Below are 20,434 nucleotides of genomic sequence, written 5' to 3' on the forward strand. Positions count from 1 at the left end.
CTGGTCAGACCCTGCCCCAGGGCCTTTGCACTTGCTCTTCGGCTACTGGACTGGCCTTTCTTGGTATCTTTGCATGGCTGCTCCTTCTGGTTCCTCAGGTCTCAGGGGAAGTGTCACCTCTGCACTTTGCTGCACCCCTTGCTTTCCAAGGGGAAATTAGAGGCCAGCTGTCTGCGCCTCTACCCCTGGAAGGCTCAGAGGAGGGAAGGGGCTCTGCAGGCCACACAGCAGGCTAACTCAGGGGTCTGGGCTCCCCGGAAGAGACCTGAGGACTCTCGTCCAACCCCCCACCAGGAGGCTACTTCGGTCCCTGCTCACAAGGCCAGTGAGGGGCTCCCCAGTTTCCAAGGGCACCCCTTCCCTATGCAGGCTGCCCCTTCTCTGGGCAGGGTAGAATCAGGCCATATTTGGGGTGGCTGTGGAGCTGAGCTCAGGCTGGGACAGACCCCCACCCACCCGGGACCCTGGGCCTGCGCCAGAGCCCACCGCCCTGGGAATGGCCCATCAACACAGCCGCACACACTTACAGCTGGTCCCGTCATGCCCCGCTCTCCAGCCAGGCCCTGCAGAAAGTCAGACAACACAGATGAGGCCTTGCCTGCGCCCTTAATACCTCTGTCCTCCCCTCAGCCTCCCTGCACCAGGACGGGAGGAGGACGGCATGGTGGAGACGGGAGGGCCCCACCTGGGCCACCCTCCATTGGCTGCTCAGTGAGCCTTGGCAGAGACCTTGGTATTCTCAGCTGAGAAATGGGCCCTTATGGTTGTCACACAAAGATGGCAAAGCCCGCACTGCCTTTCCCCGCCCCCACCCCTCTGGGAGGGACCTCCAGAGAACGTGTGACAGCGACGCCAATGGCGACGGTCCCACTCAACGACTCTCATCCATGTCCAGGTCCAGCCAGAAGGCTCCCCACAGAAGGCTCCCCAGAGCCCAAACCCACCATAGCCACAGCCAGAGTCCCCTTTCCCTGTAACAGAAACCCACACTCTGCCCCTCTGGTCAGACCCTGCCCCACGGCCTTTGCACTTGCTCTTTGGCTACTGGACTGGCCTTTCTTGGTATCTTTGCATGGCTGCTCCTTCTGGTTCCTCAGGTCTCAGGGGAAGTGTCACCTCTGCACGTCTGTCACACCCCACTTGCCTGGCCCCTTCACTCCATCACACAGCCTCATTCCCTTCTTTCCTGACGCTTCCTTCCTCCTCACTGCCTGCTTCCCCCATTCTGTCAGCTACTGCAGGGCTCCCGGGGTCCTTGTCCTTGTGCCCAGCACAGTGTCTGATGCCATAAGGCCCCAAGAGATATCTGGTTAACGAAGAACATTTATTAAGGGTCTTCTCGGGGCCTGGTACTTCGCATCTACTAACCCCTTTACTACAAGCCCACCCAAAGCGATCCTTCATCTCACAGGTGGGAAACAGACCCAGGGTTCAATGATTTGCTCAGAGTCACCCAGCTGGAAAGTAGGAGAGCTGGGCTTCAAGCGCAAGTCTGTCCTGCTCAGAGGAGAAAGTAGGGGCCACCTGGTTCCCCACCACTGTCCCTTCTCACTCTTATTTGAGCCCTGGGAGACCCCCCACCTCCGCTCCATCCCAGAGGCCTTGACTCTGTGATGAGGGAAGGAGACAGGCAGTGGCTGGGTCACCAGACTGGTCCTACTGTCCACAGTGAAGCCACAGCCTGGCTCTTCCATGGGGAGCACAGGAGGCTGGTGACTATTCCAACATGGTCAATATTTGGGCAAACCTTGGAATGTCTCTCCGTCCCTGTAGTGCGGGGGCCTGGGCAGGCCCTGGAACTGGAGCCTGGAAAGGGACTGGAGCCTGGGGAGCCAGAGATGAGCTGGGCACTGCCTTGTGCCCTCAGGCCTCCTAGTCCTGGCCACAGGCCCTCAGCCTCACAGAAAGACCACAGCAAAGCGGGAAGGGGTCAAGATGCCAGCAGCCCAAGGACACCACGCCCTCCATGAGGACGCCTGCTCACGCCCTCTTAAGGGGCACTGGAGGAACAGCTCTGACTGTGTCTCTTTGTATTTTGTTTTTGCTTTAAATATTTTATTTATTTATTTATTTGAGAGAGAGAGAGGGAGAGCACAAGCAAGGGGAGCGGGAGAGGGAGAAGCAGGCCCCCTGCTGAGCAGGGAGCTTGATGTGGGGCTTGATCCCAAGATCCTGAGATCATGACCGGAACCAAAGGCAGATGCTTCACTGAGCCACCCAGGGGCCCCTGACTGGGCCCCCTTGAACCTCCTTGGAACCTCATGAGCCTAGGTCCCCACAAGGATATGGTCTGCACAGCCACCCTAGTGGTACTCCCCGCAAGGGCCCCAAGACCCTCATAAGAGACCGCCTGGCAGGATAAGGCTATCCCAAAGCACCCACTGCAGTCTTGGCAAGCTTTGGAGGCAGCAGAAGAAAGCCCGAGAGGGGCCCCACCCCTGCTGTGCAGCTCCGGGCAGGTGACTGAACCCCTCTGAGCCTCCCCTACCCAGCACTGCTGGGGTTACAGGACAGCGTATCTCCAAGAGCAGGGGCACAAGCGGGCGGGCGGGCTGTGTCCCGTGGTTCCTGACTTTGCCTGTTTCTGGGGGGGGGTGGGGGGGCAGCGGCCCAGGCACCCCCACCCCCGCCACCGCCTCCTACAGCTCCTGGGGCTGCTCCCCACACTCCTGCCCCAGGCCCTGGCATTCTCTCTTGCCCCCTCATAAGCCTCCTCCCTGAGGCCCCCCCCCCCCCCCCCGCCTGGGGCGCCCGGCTCTGGAGGGCCTGGACTCTGCGCAGATCAGGCCCAGGGGCCTCCTGCCGCCTCTGCAGCCCCCCAGGCCCTGCCCGCAGCCGGCTCTGCTCCGCGGCCGCCCTGTGCTCCGTGCCCCGGGCCCCGGGCCAGGGCTCCTGCCACCCCACGGCAGGTGCGCCCGCCCGCCCCTCCAGGCTGCGTCCTCCCGGGTAGAAGAAACACAGGGGATAACAGGCAGCAGGTCAGGGTCATGGGACACCGGTTCTTGGATATCTAGAACATCAACTCTCCAAGGCCCCCAGGCCTGGCCGTAACCCTCAGCTTGGGGTGCTGGTGCCCTGGGTGTCTGGGGGACATTCACCAATTGTCTAAAGGGGTGAAGGGGTGTGTGGACTCCCAGAGCCAAGGCCCAGACTCCCACCCCTGGCAGCATGGGGGCCACCCCCTGCCACCCCAGCACAGCCTGATATCAGGGACCTTGGGGCAGTAGGTGGGCAGGCCTGAGGGTGGGGGCGGCTGGGAGCTCCAGAAGCAGGACATGCTCCCTTTCTGCATCTAGGTGGCCCCGCCTTGGTGTGATTTTTTCCCAGGCCCTGGGCTTCTGTAGCACTTTTTTTCTCCTTTGGGTCCTCCTAACAACCCACAAGGGAAGCACTGCATACCCCTCTCAGCAGCCAAGGCAGGCAGTGCCTAGAGAGGCTGCCTCTGCACCCAAGGTCACACAGCTGGAGAGGCAGAGCAAGCCGGGGCTTGGGGCCACCTCACCAGGCCTTGGGGTGCCCTCTCCCACACAGTTGACTCTTGGGGAGGACGGTGACAAGCTGGGGTGGACGTTCTGTGATCTGTCTGTCCTCAGGAGGCACCTGGCCTCTCCTGGTCCCAGCTAGCTCATCTCCCGAGATGGGAATGGTGCCAACACCTCCCTGGCATGGGGAGTGGGCAGCAAAGAGCAGAGGCTGCTGATGACATCGGGGTCACACCCACCTTCCCCAGGTCCTTCCCTGGGTCCCGCTTGAGCTGAGCTGCAGACGGGCCAGCTGGGCTGCCCCTTCCTAAGCAAATCATGCTGGGAAACAGCCTGGCTCTTCTTTCCTGGGAAGACAATGCCCCCTCCCCTGTCAGAAGTGGGGAAGTCCTTACCTGAGATCCGGGTACACCTGGGGGTCCTGGGGGACCATGTGGCCCAGGGGGACCTGTCGGCAGAGTCACAGATGGTCACCTGGGGCCAGTCCCCTGCCCACCCTATACCACAACCTGCTCTTCCCTCAGGGCCTCATCTATGAGACCACCCCGCACCTCCACCCCAGCTGGCAAGTCTCCCAGCAAATCTTTCTTAGGTCTGCCCCTCCTGGGGACCCAGGATCTTCCCCTCTAATGCCACCCTTCTTGCCTAGTTACTATATCAGCGTCCTGACCATCCACTCTCCACATGGCTTCCCAGAGCCACTTTTCAGTTAGGTCCCTCCTGGGGCTCCTGAAGTCCTTAGCCCAGCCCCCTCTACCTCACACCTCGATACTCTTCTGGAAAGCTCCTTTCTGCGTCTTTGCAGATGTTATTTCTTCCTCCTGGAGCTTCTCCATTCCCTCCAAAGCCCAACAAATTCTTTCCTACTGGTCTTTCCTCTAGTCTCAGGCTGAGCATCACCTCCTCCAGGAAGCCTTCTAGCACCTACCCGGACCCCTTCTCTAGGCCAGTCCCTGACAGGGACCTGCTACCACCCATGGCCAAGGTGGATTTACAGGTCTGTCTCTGTAGGCCAGGGAGCGCTCATAGGGTCAGGCTAGCACCCTTCCTCCAGTCAGAGCAAGTACCGCCTCCCTCAGATACCACCCCCAGCACCTTCCCTCCCCTCCCTGGGGTATTCACTCAAATGCTACCTTTTAAGAGAAGCCTGGAAACTAGACCCTGGCCCCATGTAGGGAGTGCTCAGTGAATGCATGAAATATGAATGAGGGGAGACGAGGCACCCACACACCTGGTGAGCAGGCCAGGGGCCCACACTCCCCTTCCCTCCCCTCCAGTGAAGGTCCCTGGAGAGTAGAGGTCAGGCCAGGCCCAAGATCCAGCCCCCAGGGGCCCCAGGGCCATCCCCTGCCCCAGTGCCCCTGGTTTCTGCCAAAAGGCCCAGGGTTTCCTGCCTCTCATAGGCACCTGGCCTACCAGCCCCTAGAGCCACCCCTGTGCTGACCCCCTGCCTCCCCACTCCATATACCCTGGGCCCACAGGGGGGCAGCCCTGAGCAGAAATATTTGCAGTTCCTGTGTCCAGTCCCACAAGGGAGCTGCCACCCAGAAGCCAGGGAACTCACCTCCAGCCACACATGTGGGTTGGGACAGACCCAATCCCCAGTTCCCTGCCAAGGCCATGGGCCCCTAACTGGCCCCACGAGGCTCTGCGGCCCAGGCCAAGCTCCAAGGGGGTACCCAGTCCCGGCCAGGCTGTGTGGCTGCCCTGTGCACTTACCTGGAGGGCCGGGGGGGCCCCGGGGCCCTGGGACGCCGGCCAGCACTGTGTCCACAGCAGCAGAAGCCAGCTGTGAGTCTCCGTCTGTGGGCAGAGTAAAGCCGCCTGTGACTGGTGGGGCAGGGCCAGCAGGGCTGGGGTGCTGGACCTGAGCTCCCCCAGAGCCAGGACGGGCACACCTGACTCCACTGGGCCTCACAGCAGCCCGCCAATCAGAGACTATTGCTCCCTTGGAGGCCAAAGCAAACAGCAGGGAAAGCCCGGAGGGCTTCTTATAATGCACAATCTCCTTCCAGAGCATTCCAGGCCCTTTAGAGACTGGCCCTGCCCTACCCACCTCCCCAGTGCCCCAGGCCAGAAATCTCCTCCCAACACTCACTCTACCGGTCCTTTCTTGATACACCTAATTGGCTCACTCCTGAGGCGTCTCCTCCAGGAAGCCCTCCCTGCCTACCTCTTTGAGCTACAGGTCCCTGGGCTGCCGCTACAGGGCCCATCACTCAGCCTGGGGTAGGGGTGGGGTGTGTTAACAGCCCAGTTCCTAAGATTTGGGTCTCTCTGGGGCAAAGTTCCCTCAGGGCCTCAAAGAGCCAGGCTGTTTCCCAGTTTCCCAGTGTGACTTTGTCCTGCCGGGTCCCCAGAGCCAGACCCAGAGAAGCCAGGTCCAGGAAATGCCAGGGATGGGAGTGGCTACCCTGGGCCTTCCCTCTGCACCCAGAAGCCTGGACCACTCTTCCACGGGCGCACAACAGGTGGGCCCCCCTGGGGTGTCCCCACTCTTCCCAAAGCTCACAGCCGGCCCTCCCCTGGGGACCCCAGGGCCGGGGGTAAGGAGAGTCCCATCTGAGGAGGGCTCAGGGTGCTGCAGGTGGCCGGCAGGCAGTGCTGAGCTGTGCCCAGAGTCGGGCCGGCTGGAGCCCTGGGCCAGCTCCCTGTGGCCCGGGAGTGTGCGGCTGAGCCCTGCTCTCTCCCTGAGTCCTGTGCATTCCACTGCCTCCAGAAGGCTCTGCTCTCACCCAGTTGGGTCCCTGCACCCGCCAAGGGCAGCCCAGGGCCTCCGTTCTACTCACAAATGAGTGCCTCCCACCAGAGCAACTCCATCAGGGAGTATTAGCTGCCCCCACTCTACAGGTAGGAAAACAGAGGCCCAGAGGGGTCAGTGGTAAAGGCTGTGCGCCTGGCGGGACAGAAGCACCAGCAGGAGGGGACTGGGGTTTTTCTGACCAAGATAAAGGGGTCCCCATCCCCCATAGTGCTTGGGATGTCACCCGCTTCTTAAACCTCCCTGCCCCATTTCCTAGGGCACTTAATTGAATGACACTGGTGCCCCCACCCAACTCTCAGGGTCTCTCTGTTCCTGCCATCCCCACAGGCAGGTGGATGTTTCTGGTTCAGAAACTCCAGACTGTGGCCCCTGAGGGCAGAAGGCTGTTTTGCTTACTAATGTAGCCCCAGTGACAAAAACCATGCATGACACATAGTAGGTGCTCAACCAACACTTAAGTGGCCTCAGTTCAGGGGATTTGCAAGGAGATGTGCTCCTGCTCCTGTCACCAAGTGGGGAAACTGAGGCCGGCCAGACACCAGAGCAACCTGTGGGGGATCAGGACCCCAGGAGCAGAGGCTGAGCACCGGGGCAGGGATGGGCCAGGCTGGGACCAAGAGCTGGGTTGGGGGCCTAGTATCAGCCTCCCTGGGATCCTTCTGTGCCACCTGGCGGAACCTGGCTCCCAGGCCGCTGCCTGGCTCCCTGCGGGTCTGCTTCCCCAGGGTCCGTCCCTTGGGGGGGCACTCACCGCCCTTGTCCGTCGGAGGCTGCAGGGAGTAGAGGACGCCCTGGGGGCTGTTTGGAGGGAAGGCCGGGCTGCCTGCTGGGCCAGGGGGGCCGGGGGGGCCAGGGCGCCCCATCTCTCCAGGAAGCCCGCGGGGCCCTGGCGGCCCCAAGAGCCCTGCAGTGGGAGAAGGAGTCACGTGAGGGCTGGGCCTGGTGGCTGACCCCGCAGATGGGAGACAGGTTGGTGGTGGCCTGTGGACCAGGCTCCCCAGAGGCCTGTCCTGGGATGTGAGTGAAATGGCTTTCCCTTCTGGCCTGGGGAACTCGGGTACAGCTGGGTGGGAGGCAAGGGAGGCAAGGCCTTCCCCCTAGAAGAGCCTTAGCTCTGTCAGGGCGCCGAGGGTGGCAGCCAGCCCAGGCTGGCCATACACCTGCCTTCCCAGGACCTCCCTGCGGGACCCAGGGGGGATTGGGGAGCTCTCTACAGATGGTGTTTAAACAGCTGAGAACAGCCCCCAGGCCCCAGCCGCCCCACCCCTACGCCTGCACCCCCAGCTCCTGGAGCCTTCTGTTCCTCCTGCAGCCCAGGGTCAGACCAGGCCCTAAAGTCTTTGGGATGGGGTGGCAGTGGGGGTGCTGGTGGGAGGAAGCAAGCCTGGAGTCCCCCACAATGCCTATCATTCACCCCAGCAAGATCAGGGGTTATGAGATGCCTCACCTGGTCAGATAGGAGAGAACCCTCAGCCCCTTCCCCTAGTGGATAAAGTCGGATCTGGGGTGTCCTTACCAGGAGGTCCTGCTGGGCCCTTCTCTCCCGCCTGGCCCCGGTCACCTTTGGAGCCTGGTGGACCTGCAGGCCCTGGCGGTCCCGTCTGCCCCGGGGGCCCTGAGGAGAGAATGAGAGGAGCCCTGAGAACACTGTGGGCCGGGCAGCCACAGGAGACCCTGGGCCTGCCCACCCGGGCCATCTGGTAGGAGCAGAGACCTCATTACAGTTCACCAACTGTTTCTGTACCTATTGATTCCTACAATCTCCAGAGCTACTTGTCCCCATTTCACAGGTGAAGAAACTGAGGCTCAAAAAGGTATGGTCCCCTGCTCAAGGGCCCAGAGCCAGGCTGCAGAGGAGTTGGGACCCTCCCTCAGGAGTCCTGCTGTCTCTGCGCGCTGGGGGTCAGGAACTGCGCTTGTGGCAAAGAGCGCCCCAATGAGGCCTCCTTGGAGACCCCCAGGCAGCCCCGAAGCACCCTGGTGCCCAACTCACCGGCTCTCAGGGATTCCCGGGCTCACCTCGGTGTCACCATTTGTAGGGGTTGTGCCCCACCTGGTGGCCATTTCTTGGAACTGCACTGTGCCTGGTGAGGAGAAAGTGGCCCAGGAGACCCACCCAGTGCCCCTCCCAGCCTCCCTGGCTGGGGGTTTGGGACCTGGGTCCTCTGAAGGTTAGGAAGTCCCCCTTTTCTCCAGTCCCAGAAGGACTTGGAAGAAGTGGGCAGGGGCAGCTGCCTGGGTGTGAATCCTTGGGAGGTGAACCAGGGGACCCAGATTGAGATGCTCCCCACTCCCTTGAGCTCACCCCTCCTCCCACAGCCTCCAGCCCCATCAGAAGATCACAGTATCTGCTCCTCCCAGGACTGGGTGACAGATGTTCCCACTGCTGGGGGTTGTGCCCTCCCGGCTCTGCTCCCTCTCCCAACTAGACAGGCACACACGGGAAACCAGGCAGAGGACAGGCAGAGCACAGAGTGTGAGCTCAGAGCTGAGTCTGGGCAGGGGTGTTAAGAAGCTGTGGGTTCAACAGGGAGAGAGATGAGGGAGGGAGCACCACCTGCCCAGGGCTCTAGTGGGCCCGAGAATAATCAAGACAAAATGCCCCCGGATCACAGGGTGACCCCTGGGGTCATTTATCTGAGCCTTGGTTTTCTCCTCTGTAACCCCCAAGCATTATAAACTTACTGGAATGATATTAGAAATGATACCTGTACAGCTGAGGGTGATATAGAAAAATATTTATTAACCGGCACAGCACAGATACCGGCATTCAGCAACCCTAACCACTACTGTCCTAACACTGCCACCATCTCCCAGGGCACAGCCCAATGCATAGAAGCTGCAGAGAGAAAATAGTCCCGACTTCAGAATCTGCCAGGAAAGGAGCAGACCGCAGGGTGGCTTCTGTGCCCCCATTCTAGCCGGGGAGTTCAGCGAGGATCCCCCCAGGAAGGGGTGGGAGGCCATAAGCTCCCAGGAAAGCTGAGCGAGGAGGGGATGGCAAGGCTGGGGGCCTGAGGGCAGGTGCTAAGAGGCAGCGGGGCAGGCCATGAGGACATGCACCCTGCGGCGGGGTAAGAGGGTGAGGCCTATAGCAGTTTGGATGGGGTGGGTCTGTGGGGCCAGCAGCGATCTGGCTACAGCCAACTGCTTCCACGAGGGGCTGCAGCCCCAATGGCCAGAGCTTCTATTTTTCTAAGAGAAGCTTCAAATCCTGATTTTTGTGTGAAACCCCCCAGTTTTTGAGCTGTTAGCTCAGTTTTTCAAAATACCATCTGGGGGGGGAGGGACGTTCTATCCAAAGGGCCTGCCGTGTGACCTATGGGTACAGGCCCTGGGAGACCATGTGCTGGGACGCCGTCCCCGGAGAGGCTGGCTGGAGTCCTCCCCTGCAGGCCTCACTCACCAGCTGGGCCCGTGGGCCTTCTCCTTCGGGGCCCCGGGTGGGCGAGGGGGATGGCATCGGGGAGGAAGTCCTCGTTCCAGGGCGGCAGGGTGCTCTGGGGGACCGGCAGGTCATTGCCCGGGCCTGCGGGCTGCTCTGCTGCTTCCAGCAGGAGAACCTGAGCAGGACAAAGCAGAGGGTCAGGACCCCTGGCCAGGCTAGAGACACGCGTGCGCAGGGACACGCGCCCCCTGAGACCTGCAGCTGCCCAGGGCCAGGTGCGGGTGATCATACACACCACTGCTCCCCTTGCGGGAAGGTTCTGCTACCGGTGCCTGCCTCTTGCCACTTCAGGAGAGCCCTCCTGGACCGGAGGGCTCAAGCAGGTCACCATCGGGACATCTTCAGGCTCCCCGTACTCTCTAGAGAGCCCATCACCGTGGGGGGAGATCTGTGGTCACCCCTCTTCCCTGGCTCCTCCCACAGGAGTTACTGAAAACATACAGTGGGCCCGGCTTGGGGTGTGGTTTTTAGGACGAGCTCTAGGAAACCAAAAGGTGGCCACCTGGACCAGCATGGAAAGCTGCCCTGTTCTCTCCCCTTGACAGAGGTGGCAGGGGGGTCACAGCCTGGGAAGACCCAGGGCCTGGGCGGGGACACCATCTCCCTAATTCAGGTGAACCTGGATCCAGGCCCTAGAGGCCCCTGCGAGTCCCTGCAGTCCCCCCACGAGGTCAGCAGGGGGCACTGTGCACCAGGGATCTGAGCAAGGCAGCGGGCAGGTGCTGAGACCCTGGGTAGGCCCCCCCAGGCAGAGAGGGAGACCCCACCCTCCCCACGGCCTGCGGACACAGCCTGGCTTCCTGCTCCGCCCAGCGCGTGCCCCCAGTCTTTCCACCCTGATCTGCCCGGGGAGGAAGTCTGGTGTCTCAGGTTCCCTCCAGCTCTTGGGAGCCAGAACCCCGCATCCTGTTAGATTCCCCGACTCGCCTGGGCCAGGCCTGTGCACTTGGCCTTCCCCAGGCCTCTCCGGGTGCCCCTTGGCCTCTCCGCCCCCTGCCCCTTCCCTCGCTCCTGAGCCCCGGGAAGGTCTTGAGACTCCAGGGCCCCCTCCCCACCTCCTGGCGACCTGTCTGACCCTGCGGATTGACGGCCATCCCCTCCTGCGTGTGCCGGCAGCCCTGCCTCAGGAGAGACCACCTGGGGAGCGGGCACGGTCCCCCAGAGCCCCGCGCCCGTTATGTGCCACCTAATGGGGGAGGCGTGGGCCCTGCTGCCATATGAGCTGGTTTGAATCCTGGCTCTCCCACTAGGAGGCCACCACTAGGTGGCCGCTGTGCATCCTCGTATGAGTATTGGGACCTCTGGACCTCAGTTTTCCCATCAGCAAAATGGGACTGACCCTATATATCCATGAGAGAGTGGGGGCGTGCAGCACACTGTGCCCTCCGTGCCTCCTGCGATGCTGGCTGGTCACAGGGTCAAAGAGCTGCCTTCACGGCGCCCAGACCTGGGCTGGGCTGAGGTTTCATGAGTGTGCAGCCAAGGGGCCCCCTGAGCACTCCCTCCCACCAGTCCTGCCCTGTCCCTGGACCTGGGTGATCAACCGTCCCTGAGGATCCTTGGGAACAAAGTGGCACCCTGCACCAGCTCTTAGGATCTCCATCTGTGTTGGATGGGTGGACTCCTGCCCCTTGAGGCTCTAGAGACCCCACTACCAGGCTACTTCTCTGAGCCCCTCCCCCCTCTAGTCCTTATAAGGGCCCCTGAGGCAGCTACATCACAGGTGAGGTGGAAATAGAGGCCCAGAGACTACAAGTGACTTGCCCAAGGTAGCCCAGCAAGTAGGTGTGGGGACCAGGGTCCCATGAGGTACCTGGGCCACCTCCCCACAGCTGGGCCACAGCCTTGGCTCTGGTGGAGCCTCACGGAGGCACACAGAAGGTAAGCAGCCGGCTGCCATCACACAGCAGCTTGGGGGTGGAACTTTATCGCCTGACCCTGGCATCCCCTCGGGGAGGGGAGGGTGATGATCCTGCCCCGGCCACTGAATGTCCACTGGGAAGTTCACTGGCCACGTCCATCCGAGGTTAGGGGCTATGGGGCAGTGAAGGAGTGGGGGGCGCGGGGCAAGGAGACTTGGCTGTCGATGACACAGAATGGGGGTCTCAGGCCGGTGGGCTCAGTGAGGATGAGGGTACGAACTACCAGGGCCAGGTGCCCCGGGCCTGGGGACAGGACAATGGGTGAAGGCAGGAGTGGGTCCCCTGGTTCTGGTCTGGCTCCCAGGACGGTGGGATTGCCATCAGCCAGTCAGGACACGGAAGAGGGCAGATTTAGGGGTGAAGGTGATCAATACGGGGCACTGGGTTGAACTGCAGTGTCTCAGGGGGGCCTCCAGATGGACATATTTACCAGGCAGTAGAGGGGTGGGAGCAGCTTTGAGGGCTCAGGGGAGGGGCGCCCACTATGGGCTCCTGGGATCAGGCCCAGGTGTTCCCCTTCCCTGGCAGGGCTCCAGACCCACCCCCAGGGGACCTGACACCTGCAGCTTTGCCCCTCCCCCTTGGCTCACTTCTTTGTGGGGCACCTCCCATGCACACTCGAAGGCCCACAGAGCCCACGGACCCAGGCAGAGGAGCCCCAGCCACAGCCAAGTTAGCATCAGCTCTGGCCAGAGTCCAAGCCCTCCTGGCCTGACCATGGCCAACTTCCTGGAGAAACTGATCCCACTCCCGCTGACATGACCTCACCAGGGCGGGCAGCAGCGGGCGTAGGGACTCAACACAAGAAAACTGTACTGCAGCCAGCCTCGGAGGCCAGTGGCCTTGATGACATCACCGCGGCCTGGATGACTGGCCGAGAGGCCGCCATCCTGCACAAGAGACCAGCTAAGTCGAGGCTTCTGTGGCCCTCACACAGAGAAACCCCCTTGGGCTCCCTTCCACCCCATGTGGCCATGTGGTCCGTGAAGTCAGAGTGTAAACCGAGGGGGAGGGGAAAGAGGAAATCAGGAAACTTTTGCCTACTGGCCTTCCACCCCGCAATCCCCCTACAGCCATTCTACGCTGTCCCAGGAAAAGAAGGTGACAGGAATCCCAGATCAGCTCCCAGGTCTGGGTCCTTTGGGAACTCAGGCACTCATGGGGTAAGGGAAGATGGAGCACACCTTGATGGCTGCCTGGCTCATGAACCCCTTATTGTGTACCTGTGGGTGTGCCCCAGAGGAGGAATCATGATTGGCCCGGTACCTACTTTCCCAGCTCGCCTGCAACGAGGAGGAGGCATATAGCCCAGTGCTGGATGATCAGACACACGAGCCTGTCAGGCTGCTTTGCCAGAGCCTGTACTTCCTGCCTTTGAACAGGTATGAGGATGTGATGTCTTGAGCTGCAGCAGCCACTTTATAACCATGAGGCACTAACCATGAGGACAAAAGCCAACTCACAAAGGAGGTGGAGGCGGAGACTGTGAAGAGCCTCAGTTCTTAAGCCACCCAAACAATCCCAAGACCACCTTCTGGTAGACTTCTTGTTGAGCAAACAATAAATGTCCTTAACGAATAGGCTGGGTGTCTGTTCCTTATAGCTGAACACGTCCCTCCTGATACACCAAAGCAGGCCTTTTGTCTGAAAGGGCAGAAGCCTCGGTTTCCAGGCTTCTGAGCTACTGCTTTCTTTTGCCAGCCCTCTGGTTTCTGACTCCCCATCTGGAGTTTGCCTGCCTGGCTCTCACTGGCCTGACCACAGCCACTGGCCCCGCTCCATGCTGTCCTGAGCCTGGCAGGCGCGTGCCTGGCCTCAGCAGAGGCTGTCTGGGCAGCTAGGCCAGATTCCGTCCCCTTCCCTCTCCAGGCCACTGCCTCTCAGGGCCCTCTGACCTGGGCTGACGAAGCTCCCAGGGGACACTCAGGCATGCTAACAGGTAGGTACACAGCTGGAAGGTGATCCAGAGAAGAGACAGAAACTGAGACAGGAATCACCCATCCCTGACCTGGGAATCTGGAAGGAGGGTGGTGGCAGCCACCTCTCTGCACACCCCAGACTCAGACTACCTTCCCCCCACCTCTGCACCGAAGCTTACCCCTGTAGACCCACCCCGACACAGCCTGGTGAGGGGCAGCAAAGTGACTCCTGTTTCCATTCCACGGGGCAGCAGACTGAAGCCCAGAACTGAGCAGGGACCTGGTGAGGCAGAGCCATTCCTGGGCAGGAACCCTACCGCGGGCTCCTCCAACACATCCCGCTGCCCCTACCCCCCACCCCCGGGGTCTGCAGAGGGGTCACGACCCTCACCGCAGGGTCAGGGGCAAGCCTCACGCCCGGCCTGCTGTCGGGGCAGAGCGAGGTGTCAGGGTGGGAGGACAGGGAGGAGCTGCACCAGGCAGGAGGGCGGGGGCCAGGTGGGCGGAGGACAGTTAGCACAGTGCCAGTCCTCCCACAGAGCTGCGACTTTTAACACCCCGACATGCTGGGCCGGGGCCAGGGCAGGCTGTCGCTTGACACTGCCAAACCACTCGGAGCCTCAGGTGTCTGGAAAATGTCCTTCGGGACAGCTGGCTTGGGGACCCCTCCTTTTTTTCAAATCTCGGGTGCCCCAGAATCTTCCACAGCACCCCCCAGCCCTCCCAGGGCTTCCCCAGCCCCAGCTTTCTCATGTGGGAGTGTCTGTTTCCTGAAGGCTTCCACCCCCATGCCCCGCAGAGCCACTGACCCCAAGCAGAGGACGGGGCCCCCCATCCCCAGCCTGTGCCCAGGAGTGTGGGCTGCTGCCCGCCCCCCCCCCGCAGATGGGCTTGGGAGGCCATTCATACCCCAGAACTTCTCATGCCGTGTGCTCTGCACGGGCATCTCCCACACACCTGTGCCTCCATCGGGAAGATGGGGACCCCAATGTGGCATAGGTGATAACACAGAGCCTCTCCTCTGTCCAGTGCTGGATCGTTTTCCCAAGCCGGGTCCCACAGCCACATCATCCGAGGCCTCGGCTGCCCTTTACTCCAGCAGGTACGTTGCACAAACAAGGAGGTGGAGGTGGGAGCTCGGGCGAGAGCCACCTAGTTGGTGGGTGGCAGTCCCACTTCTTTCTGACTCCAAGTGACAGTCACCGGCAGCCCCCATCCCACTGGGCAGATACCCTCATGGTCAGGCTTTCAAGGCAAGAGGCAGGGCCAAAGGGAATGTCAGGTTGGAGGGGGCTGTGAGTGTGTGTGTGTCTACATGTATATCCATATGTGTGTGTGTCTGTATGTGCACGTACGTATGTCTTGGTGTGTCTATGTTTGTGTGTTTTCCTGTGTGCTCGTGTATATGTGTCTTATGTATGTGTATCTGTGTGTGTCTGTATGTCTGTGTGTGTGTCCATATGTGTCTTACGTGTGTGTCTCTATGTGTGTATGAGTATGTGTCTACTGGGAAGACCTGCCCGTCGGGTTTTTCTGAGCAGGGACTTCAACTTCTGGACCTGCTCAGTGGTCTTGCTGGGTTGGGGGGGTGTCTCTCAGGTGACCTCAGTGCTCTGTCCTCTCCCTGGCCTCCCTGCCAGCAGGCCATGCTCATATGCTCCTACGCTCAGACGCTCCTCCTGGGCCAGGCGACTCCAGTGGTCCCTTGCCCCAAGAGGCTCCTCAGATATGAAAGGGTACAGAAACCCCGGGCCCGGGCCTGTCCTTCACCAGGCTCCCTGGGACGTGAAAGGAGAATAGGGCTCAGTCCCCAGTCAGGGTCTGGCCCGCGGACCCCACAGCGTTGGCTTCTTCCTGCAGGCACCTGAGACTCTCCACCAGGGCTTTCTCTGGCCACAGGAGCTATTTCAGCAGGTACGTGAGACAACGGACATGATGTGACACGGGGGCACAGCCCAGAAGTGTCTCCTGCTGATGGATGGTAGAGACTGCCAGCTTCCTCGCCCTGGCAGCTCTGTCCCAAGCATGCTCTGCACTGTCTCTCGGAGGGGTCAGATGGCACAGAGCCCCGGCGTCCAGGAGGGTGACCTGGCTGCTACCACACCTGCACCTCGCATATCCTTCCCTTCTTGGACTTACTACCTTTTTTTTTTTTTTTCAAGATTTCATTTATTTATTTGAAAGAGAAAGACAGAGACAGTGAGAGAGAGCACGAGAGAGGAGGAGAGGGAGAAGTAGGCTCTCTGCTAGGAGGGAGCCAGATGTGGGCCTCGATCCCAGGACCCCGGGATCATGACCCTAGTGGAAGGAACTGACTGAGCCACCCAGGCTACTCCAATAAATTACTTGTCCTTTATTCAGTTCTTCTGCCTTTGAGGTGACCCAGGCCGCCGCCTGATGTAGACAGGGAGAAAGCTAACAGGTACCCGGCAGCTCCTCCTCCATAGGCTTGTTGGTGCTCAGCCTTGTGTGCCAGACAGGGAGGAAGAGGAGGAGCCAGGTTTGGGGGCAGCAGCTGTGGGGGTACAGGGGATCCTCCTCTTTCCACTGAGGGGTCAACCTCTGGGCATCCAGCCCCCCAGTCACTGGGACTCACACCCAGACCGGCCTGCTGTCTGAGACTTCCAGATTTCTGGCTCTCCCCACACCCCTTCCCGACCCCACGAGGTTGGCGCAGCCCAGAGAAGGCTACCCAGAGCCACTGAGACCCCAGCAGCACCCAAGCTCAAGACCAGGCTACTCAGGCCCACTGGGCTCCCTAGGGCTGGGCTCTCTCCCCAGCCACGGCCAGCAGGTACCTGATGCGGGACCCTCACACACACCCGCCAGCTCCCTAGGCCGGGCGCCCCAGGCCATCTGACCTTGGCCTCCAGCGTGGTTAGCCGCTCACTCATGTCGCTGAGCCGGGTACAGTTCATGCATTCTGAAAGAGAAGGGTGAGAATGGAGTGAGAGCAGGTGAGGGCAGCAGCCACCAGAGTAGCCTCTCCGCAGGCCGGCAGGCCAGGAGCTCCTGGATCAGCTTTCCTGGAAGACCACTGCCCAGCCTTTAGAGCCTTATCTTCAGTGCCTCTTCCTCCAGGCAGCCTGCCTGACCTCTGAGCTGCCTCTTTTCTGAGCACAGCACACTCTACTGTCCGTTTATTCAGCAAAGCGTCCGAGCCAGCCCTGAGCCAGCACCAGATGCCTCCTTGGCCTTGGAGTGCCATGAGGGTGGGGTCTTTGTCAATTTTATTTGCCTACAAATCCCAGGGCCTGGCACAAAGTAGGAGCTCAAAAAAAAAAAAAAAAAATCCAGTAACTGATAAATAGGTGGTAAAGGGGATGTGCTCTCTTTGAGAACTTGTCTGGGGAGGGGGAAGGGCAAAGAGGTACAGGCTGGCAAGGGCTGCGCTAGGGCTGTAAGAACAGAATGTGCAAAAGAGTATCATGGGGCAGCAGCAATGCTAATTTGGGGTCAGGGGAGGCAGTAGTCAGGGAGGACATCCTGGAGGCAGGGGTATCCAAGGCGAGGCCTGAGGGATGCACATGACTGGCTGGGTGAGGAAAGAGGCTGAGGTCTGGAGACAAGCGAGACCAGGGGAGGGTCTGGCAGCAGCCTGTCAGAATCAGAGCAAACCGGGGATCCCCCGCAGCCCCCACAAGCGGTGGGCTGGGCCCTAACACCAGAGGCCTGGCGGGGGAGCTCTGGGCAGTGTCCCAAGGCCAGTGGGCAGCTGTTGCAGGGGCTGAACGTCAAGGTCAGATTTGCATTTTTAAAAGCTCACTGTGGCAGCAGCAGGTGCCGTGGGCAGGCGTGGGAGGGACTGGAAACCGGAAGGCCAATTGGGAGCCTAGGGACGGTTAACTCCCCAGGCATACATCTCCCTGGGCTACAATTATCTATTTATGTCTGTCTGCCCTGGGGACCGGAGCTGTTTAAAGAGTAAATAGACGGTTCAAAGCTGTTCTAAAGAGCTTTCATTCGCTCCAGAAGTCAAGGGATGCCTAAATCCCTCCCTCTGTTCAAAGCCTGACCTTCCAGGAACCTCATTCTGGGCCAAATGGACACGGAGGTATCAGGGTAACTCAGTAGGTCCCACTTGGTGTCCTGGGGGCTGACCATCAGAGGCCCTGGGACTGCATGGAGGCCTGAAGCTCACCAGCAGTGTCCACAGCTGCCCCCCATCAGCACCCCCATCCTTGGAGAGCTCCCCAACTGCATCCCCGAAAGTAAATCCCCTCATTAATGTTTGTGGGCTGCAGTGGCGATTGAGACATGGGGGGACGGAGGGCTAGGGGTCTTAGGACCGTGGTTCAGGCTGCATCCTCCACAGGGGTGCCGGGCCTCAGGGCAGGGGGCCCGTCTGTTCGCCAGCCCTCGCTGGGTTCACAAGACATGCTATGCGGGCTGGCACAGGCCCCGTTCACCCTCATGTCCCTCCCCGGCTCCCCTGGGCTGGGCCCAGTCAGTGGTTTATAAGCATATTTTAAGAACAGAACTCTTTTCCCCCCTCAATAAAACCTTGTCTGTAACTCCGATACATAAAACAGATCAGAGACTGAGGCATAAACACTGAAGCTTCCAAACAACTCGAAGAATGTATACAGGGCAGGACTTCACCAAGGACCAGCAAGAGAGGGGGGTGGTGCTGAACCCACATGGTTCCCCCTCATTTCACCCAAGAAAGGGTGGTGAAGAAAGGAAAAGCGATAAAAATCCACAAAGCAGGGCGCGTGGGTGGCTCAGTGGTTGAGTGTCTGCCTTTGGCTCAGGGCGTGATCCCGGGGTCCTGGGATCCAGTCCCACATCAGGCTCCCTGCATGGAGCCTGCTTCTCCCTCTGCCTGTGTCTCTGCCTCTCTCATGAATAAATAAAATCTTTAGGAAAACAAAAACAAAAACCAGACAGCTCAGGATTCTCAGGCCTTAAAATAAGCCTTTAATGGAAAGACAGAGACCAAAACAAATCAGGTCCCACTCACCCACCCACTGCCCCGACCCCATTCATCTAGCCACCCACCACTCATCCCCCACCTACTTACCCTCGTCCCCACTCCCTCCCTCCACCCCTGTGCCTCCCCAACCACCCTCTCATCCACCTGGAGGCGCCATTGCTGCTCAGGGATCCCTTGGTGACCCTGTGCTGACACTGATGAGGTGGAGGGCAGGGCATAATGAATGAGGATGCCTGCCCTTCGAGCAAAGGCCCAGGAACCTTCCCCTAGCAGCCGTGTCTTTCGGTCTTACGGGGGAGCAGGCGTTGGCTCTGCAGGAGTACGGGCCTGAAGGACTGTGAAAAGTGACTTTACTGCCTGAGTCCCAGGCCCCATCCAGGACCAGAGGGCACCACTCCACCCTGGGGACCGGCAGCAAGAGCAGGAGGCAGGACAGATGTGGGGGAGCTGTGAACTAGAACCCCAGCCTGGCCCAGTGAACATTCCAGAGGCGTTTAGGGGCTGTGAACAGAGCATTTCCAGGGTCTGAGGCAACAAACAGGACTCTGCAGGGGAGAAGGTCTGCGGAGGGAGAGGTGAGCCTCAGGCTCTCGCAGGAACCTATTTCTGGAAAGTATGTTGGGCCTGGGCCCAGTTTGCTCTGGCACCGGGCACCCCTCTTGGCCGGTGAGGTGCGGCTTGGCTGGCAGCGGGCACGGGGTGGGGGGGTCCAGTTTCCCAGCCACAGAGAGGCCCAGGAGGCCCAGCCAGCAGGCAGGGTTGAGGCTGCCAGCTTGGCCTCCCCGTGCCACCTGCCTGGGCAGGCGCTGAGACCAGGCGGGTTTTATGGTTCCCCTGGCATTCTGTCATCGACAAGCAATTATATTATGTTTGTTTAAATTTTTCTAATGATTCAGGGGAGCAGTGGGGACCTAGAAATGGCACTGAGGGTGCTGAATGGCTCAGTGAGCAGATCGGGCCCTGCCCACTGGCTCTGGTTCTTGGTTTCCTCTGGCTAAGATGAATGCTCCAGCTTCCCAAGATCCGGAGGGATTCCCATGATCCCAGCGCCCTCCCCAGCACACACAGGCCCATAAGTGCCCAGGGCTGCAGCACATTCCTGGTGATGCAGGAGAGTGTGCCTATGACTCTTTGCCAATATGTGTGTATTGAAGTGTGAATGTGCCAGGCAAACCAGTGTGTGTGTGTGTGAGCGAGAGGAGGGAGGACTCACTGCTTGGTGTGGTCAGTGGAAAGAGAACTATAAGGCCACTAACCCACTGTGAGCCTAGAGAGGGCCTCATCTGTCCTCTCTGCCCCTCTGTTTTCTCATCTGTAAAAAGGGTCTATACTGGATCAGCGCCAAGGGCCTGAAGTTCCTGGTCTCTTTGCTTCTGCCATCTGTGCCCCTGCCCCCCGACTCTCCTGCTGGGCTCTGTCCACCCACTGTAGGACAGAACATCTGCTAATCCCCTTGCCGTTTTCCTTCAGCCAGTACGGCTCCTGGTGATGGCTCTGTGTCTAGAATTCAGGACCCAGCTCCCAAGTGAGGCTGACTCTCCAGGCCTGGGCCCAAAGGGGGACCTTGCCAATTGCAGAGAAATCGAGAGGCCAAATGAGACCACTGTGAGCTGGGGTCATAAGACCCTGATAGGGAGAGCCAGGGCACACAGGTGGCCCTGTCCCCAGACACCTGGCCCCTTCTGTGAGAGGTCTGAGAGATGGATCCACAAGAGGGGACACGTGCAAGGTGGATGTCACCAGAAGGCCAACCCCAGCAGAGTGCAGTTGGAAGAGAGCCCTAAAATCCCCCTGTTATAAGAAAGCTCCAGGGAGGTCCGTGGGGTCAGATGCTATGGGGATGGGGGCAGGGCTGGCCAGGTGTGTTCACAAGGGACCACAGGAATGAGGAGGTCCTAAGTGGCCTCAGTTTCCCTTGACAAGAGCTGGGCTGGGCCTAGCACAGATATGACTGGTACCCTTC

At 60.2% G+C, this 20,434-nt stretch overlaps 1 protein-coding gene across 5 annotated transcripts in view; it reads right to left on the minus strand.

Annotated features, from left to right (window-relative positions):
- Window positions 1-20,434, minus strand: part of COL26A1 (collagen type XXVI alpha 1 chain) — a 194,953-nt gene that overhangs the window by 36,756 nt on the left and 137,763 nt on the right. For all 5 annotated transcript variants that reach the window (XM_038539198.1, XM_038539194.1, XM_038539195.1 and 2 more), the window contains exons 4-10: window positions 16,397-16,458; window positions 9,653-9,809; window positions 7,763-7,861; window positions 6,998-7,150; window positions 5,202-5,285; window positions 3,878-3,930; window positions 528-563 (exon numbers count right to left, since the gene is read on the minus strand). In XM_038539198.1, the coding sequence (XP_038395126.1) occupies window positions 528-563; window positions 3,878-3,930; window positions 5,202-5,285; window positions 6,998-7,150; window positions 7,763-7,861; window positions 9,653-9,809; window positions 16,397-16,458 (644 nt within the window). The remainder of the gene's footprint in view (window positions 1-527; window positions 564-3,877; window positions 3,931-5,201; window positions 5,286-6,997; window positions 7,151-7,762; window positions 7,862-9,652; window positions 9,810-16,396; window positions 16,459-20,434) is intronic.

This window comes from Canis lupus, chromosome 6, assembly GCF_011100685.1.
Source record: "Canis lupus familiaris isolate Mischka breed German Shepherd chromosome 6, alternate assembly UU_Cfam_GSD_1.0, whole genome shotgun sequence".
Lineage (NCBI taxonomy): Eukaryota > Metazoa > Chordata > Mammalia > Carnivora > Canidae > Canis > Canis lupus.